The sequence below is a fragment of the Octopus bimaculoides genome, chromosome 20, assembly GCF_001194135.2.
Source record: "Octopus bimaculoides isolate UCB-OBI-ISO-001 chromosome 20, ASM119413v2, whole genome shotgun sequence".
In the NCBI taxonomy this organism is placed as follows: domain Eukaryota; kingdom Metazoa; phylum Mollusca; class Cephalopoda; order Octopoda; family Octopodidae; genus Octopus; species Octopus bimaculoides.
In genome coordinates, this window is record NC_069000.1 from 44,301,787 (window position 1) to 44,307,358 (window position 5,572).

Below are 5,572 nucleotides of genomic sequence, written 5' to 3' on the forward strand. Positions count from 1 at the left end.
ATATATATATATATATATATATATATATATATATATATACATATATATATATATATATCAATACACACACACACATATATGTGTGTGTGTGTATATATGTAAGTGTATGTGTATATATATGTATGTGTATATGATTCAAATAAAGACTACACCTTCAGAGTTCTTTTATTTTTCAACAAGACAAAGAAGCAATAATAATAATAATAATATTTTATTGATTGATTTTTTTTTATCAATTAAAAAGGAACAAACAACAAAAAAACTTTCCTTTCATTTCTTTATTTGCTGTAATTTATTCTTGTTACAATTGTTGTTGTTGTTGTTCTTATTAATTTTGTCGTTGTTGTTGCTGTTGTCTTCACTGTTTTGTTCTTTTATTCAGTTGTTCTTTTGTTTTATATTTATGTGGAATTATTTCAGTGTCTTTTTATCTTTGTTTCTTCACCACAACTGTGATGATTATAATTATATTTCCTGCATGTGTGTGTGCACACACACATACACACACACACACACACACACATATATATATATATATATATATATATATATATGTATGTATGTATATATACACACACACACACATCATGTGCACCCTTTTGTCTGCCAATTCCACTCATAAGTCTTTGGGTGAGTGGAGGCTATAGGCTATAATAGAATACACCAGCCCAAGGTGCCATACAGTGGGACTGAACCTGGAGCCATGTGATTGGGAAGCAAGCTTCTTACAATACCTCACCATCATCGTCATCGTTTAACGTCCACTTTCCATGCTAGCATGGGTTGGACGATTTGACTGAGGACTGGTGAATCGGATGGCTGCACCAGGCTTCAGTCTGATCTGGCAGAGTGGAGCCTGGTGCACCTATATATGTATAAAGATGGACTTCTTTCAGTTTCCCATTACCAAGTCTACTTGCAAAATTTTGGTCAGCCTAAGGATTATAGTACAGTGTTTCTCAAACTTTTTGTTGAAAAACGCTGGTTAATATTCTGCTCTTTGCACCCACTTTTTTTTCTGCCCTTCTTTTTTATCATGACCCACTGAAGAATTGGAACCCACAGTTTGAAAAACGCTGGTTTATATTCTGCAATTTGCACCCACTTACGTTTTTTTCTATTCTCCTTTTTTATCACAACCCATTTTATTTATCTTGCAACCCACTGATGTCTCTGAACCCACAGTTTGAAAAATGCTGCTATAATAGCAGGCATTTTCCCAAATTGCTGCACTGTGGGACTGAACCTAGAGCTATGGTGTTTTGGAACAAGCTTCATATCACACAACCATTCATTTTGGAACCGTGAATCTTGAATAAGACAAAGCTATAAACAAGAGTGTATAAATATTAGGTTTCAAAAACACCCTTTGAATAGAAAAAGTCGAAGGCTTTTCTTTGGTTTTAGAATTGATAGTGACTTTGAAGTATCACTTCAACAAGTTTGCCATACATCACTAAGCATTATTTAAATGTTTTTTATTCTCAGAATCAAATTCCTTGTATTCCATTACCAAACAAAGACAAATTCAAAGACAAAATTACTCCATCCTAAAATCTGAGAAATTTTGAGAAATCTTCAAAAAATAACAATGAAGAAATGCTGTAATAATCAAATAGATTGTTTATGAAGCAGAAAATGGCACATTATGAAAAGAAGTGTAAAAATAGGGCAGCAAGATTTCAATACATCATCAAGGAATATCAATACTGCAAAATACCGAATTCTTTAAATGGCATTAATCATTATTTGTCTTTTTCATTCCTTTTTCTAGATTTTTTGGAAAATGTATTTTTCCTTTCTTCCAGTTTTAAATAATAAATAATATTATCTTTTTGCTGAGATATTTTTCTGTGGATTCTGTTTTCAAAAGTAAATTTAATTTGTTACTTTTTCACGCTCGTATGTCCATATTCACACACACATGCATACGCATATGCATGCACACATGCATACACATGTACACACATACATATGCATGCACATATACACAGACACGCACACACAAACATATATACACATACATGATATGTACATATATATGTGTGTGCGTATGTGTTTAGATATATGTAAGTATTTATCTGTGTGTGCATGTATATATATGTGTATGTATGCATGTATGTATGTATGTATGTATCTATCTATCTATCAATATGCGTGTGTGTGTGTGTGTATAAAAAGAAAGAAAGAAAGAAAGAAAGAAGGAGAGAGTGTATGTAAATTTGAATTTAATAATAGTTTTTCACTTTGAATTTATTTTCCATTTTTAATGAGTTTTGATATGTTTACTCTGTGAAAAAAAAACTTCAAATAATATTTAGTGAAATATTTATTTTTGAAATATAAATTTTAAATAGTGTTTTGTTTTGAGATGTGTTAATTCCATAATATTTAAGAAAGTATTTATTCAGCTAATATTTTAGATGATCTTTAGCGATGTATTTAGTTAGCCTGGATAAACTTGGAATAAGAATTTGGTGGTTTATTTACTCTGTAAATAGAAACTTTAAAACAATGTATAGCAAAGTATTTAATCTGTGAATTAAAGCTTTCAATAGTATTTAACTATGCATTTAGCCTGTGGATAAAAGCATTTAATAATATATAGCGATGTATTTAGTCAGTGGATAAAAATTTTTAATAATGTATAGCCATGTATTTAGTCTGTGGATAAAAAACTTTGAAAATAATGTTTAACGATGTATTTAGTCTGCCATTCTAAACTTTAAAATAACATGCAGTAATGTATTTATTCTGTGAATAAATATCATGAAAATGAATTTACTAATAATGGATTTTACATGTATTTGTATTCTTTGTGAAGTAATAATCTTGAGATGAAATCACACATCAATATATTTACAGTGATGTAAATCTCTGAAAGGAATCTATGGCAGTGACTTTACCAGACACCATTTTTGATGTTCCTATTGAAGATATTTTGTAAAGCTTTGTGGCCTAGTGGTTAGAGTGTTGCATAAATGAGCACCAGATCACGGTTTCAATTTCTAGACGGAGCAGTGCATTTTATAGTTCAGCAAAACACTGCATTTCACATTGCTTGGGTTCAATCCACATGATCAATCCTTCAATAGACTGGCATCCCTTTTAGAGGTAGCGTTGTGATCCCTTTCACATATGCACCATGGAAACTAGGGGACCAGCCCCATGAGCCAGAGAACTCAGGACATGGTGTTGTCCTTGATATTGTCATTTTAACTTTACAGAAACAAAGGAAAAAAAAAAATCCATGTGAATCTCATTTTCTCTTTTTCTGCTTTCAGCAAACATTTATTCACTGCGGGTCATCCTTAGTGTTGCCATGGTTGCAATTAATTCCAACATAACAGCAGACAATGAAACATCAGTAAGTTCCCCATATTTTTGGCATTTGATATTAATTTTGTTATCATTGTTGTTGTTGTTGCACTGTAGTCGGTTTAACCTCTCATGCATTCAGGGTCAATAAAATAAGTACCGGTTACACACTGGGGTCAATGTAATCAATTTGCCCTCTCTTCCAAAATTGCTGGCCTTGTGCCAAAATTTGAAACCATTATTATTATTATTATTATGAAAGGCAGTGAGCTGGCAGAAACATTAGCACGCCGGGCAAAATGCTTAGCGGTATTTCATCTGCCACTACATTCTGAGTTCAAATTCCGTCAAGGTCGACTTTGCCTTTCATCCTTTCAGGGTAGATTAAATAAGTACCAGTTATGCACTGGGGTTGATATAATCAATTTAATCCCATTGTCTGTCCTTGTTTGTCCACTCTATGTTTAGCCCCTTGAGGGCAATAAAGAAATAAGAAACGTTAGCAAACCGGGCGAAATACTTAGCAGTCTTTCGTCTGTCTTTACGTTCAGAGTTCAAATTCTGCCAAGGTCGACTTTGCCTTTCATTCTTTCAGAGTCAATAACTAAAGTACCAGCTGCATACTGGGGTTGATGTAATTGACTTACCCACTTCCTCAAAATTGCTGGTTGCATGCCAAAAATTTGAAACTATTATTATTATTATTTTCGTTTGGTTCAGGTTTGGTCTTATTCTTGGTTGGATTGATGTGGGTAGTGGGTTACTACCTGTAACCTTAGATATCTGCAAGTTTTCAACAGCTTTCAAGTGTTTAGAACCCTCCTGTTAATCCCAGCTGTAATATTATAGTTAGCTGCTGCAAGGGTACAGGCGATATTTGAAAGACACCCTGCTGTACCCCTACTTGTACACTAAATCCATTACTTTACTCATAGCCAACTCTCATCCGGCTGATAGCACTGCTATACATGGCTTGCACTGCTCTAACAAGCCATTCCCTTTCTTTTCACTTCCTTAGAGACCACCAGATAATAAAGCAAAGGCCTCTGTCAAAACTTTCTCTTGGTCAATGAAAGTCAAGTACACTGCTATACTTTAAACAAAATACTTCTCTTGCAGATGTCTCACTAGGAAGATTGCATCTCTGGTACGTTTCCCAGGCACAATCCCAAACTGCATCTCATCTAGTTTAATTCTGTTCCTAATCAATTGAGTCATAACTCTTTCTCTCTGTAACTTTCAAGACTTGGTCCAGCAGTTTGATATCTCTGTAGTTGTTTCTATTTAAGGCATCGCCATTACCCCTGCAGCAGCTAATTATAATATTACAACACCAGTCATTGGAAATGATGATGTCTCCCTGGATCACCTGATTAATTACACAACTGACAAGGCCGTATTCTACTCCTCCAAACACCTTAGGCATTTCAGCAACGAAACCTGATGGTCCGGGAACTCTTCCTATCTTCTTCACTTTAATTGCCTTATCTATTATTCTGCTGTCAACTCTGATGGCTGGTCCCTTGGTTGGTGTTTATATTCGAAAGATTCTCCTTCTTCCTTGCATTTTCCACATTTAGCAATCTTTCGTAGTGGCACTTCACTTCCATGCATCTTTCTTCTCTGAATCACTAAATGCAAGCATACCATTATCCATTTGCACACATTTCTCACCCACCACATCTCTATTCTCCCTCATACACACACACACACACACACACACACACACACATGTATATATTATGTGTATTGTAGCATGTGTGTGCATGTGTGTGTGTGTGTTCATTGCCTCTATCATTACACCAACAGATTGTCATTGAAAAGCTACAGCTAAATCTCCACTTTACTGGGTTGGCCTGGAAACGTGTATAGATTAATGATATTCGTTGTTATGGACAGTGTGTGTGTGTGTGTGCGTATGCATGTGTGTGTGGATGTATGCGTGTGTGTGTGTGTGTGCATGTGTGTGTGTGCGTGTGCGTGCATGTGTGTCTCACACTAGCAAAACAGAGATACACAGACTGGAAAGAAGCCATATGAGTTTTATGGCATTCATGTCAGCTACAGTTAGGTGGATACACAGATAGATCAGTAAAGAGATCGAGTGATAAATATTAATAGAATATAAGCATACATACGCATATGATACATGTTTACATATGCATATATATCTATATAAATAAATAAGTAAATAAATATATATATATATATCTATAAATATATATATATATATATATATATATATATATATATA

The 5,572-nt window shown here is 34.1% G+C and overlaps 1 protein-coding gene across 1 annotated transcript in view; it reads left to right on the plus strand.

Moving 5' to 3' along the window:
* LOC106870076 (sialin) overlaps positions 1 to 5,572 on the plus strand; it is a 151,859-nt gene that overhangs the window by 75,033 nt on the left and 71,254 nt on the right. Inside the window, exon 4 of the mRNA XM_014916053.2 lies at positions 3,285 to 3,367. Coding sequence (XP_014771539.1) covers positions 3,285 to 3,367 — 83 coding nt within the window. The remainder of the gene's footprint in view (positions 1 to 3,284; positions 3,368 to 5,572) is intronic.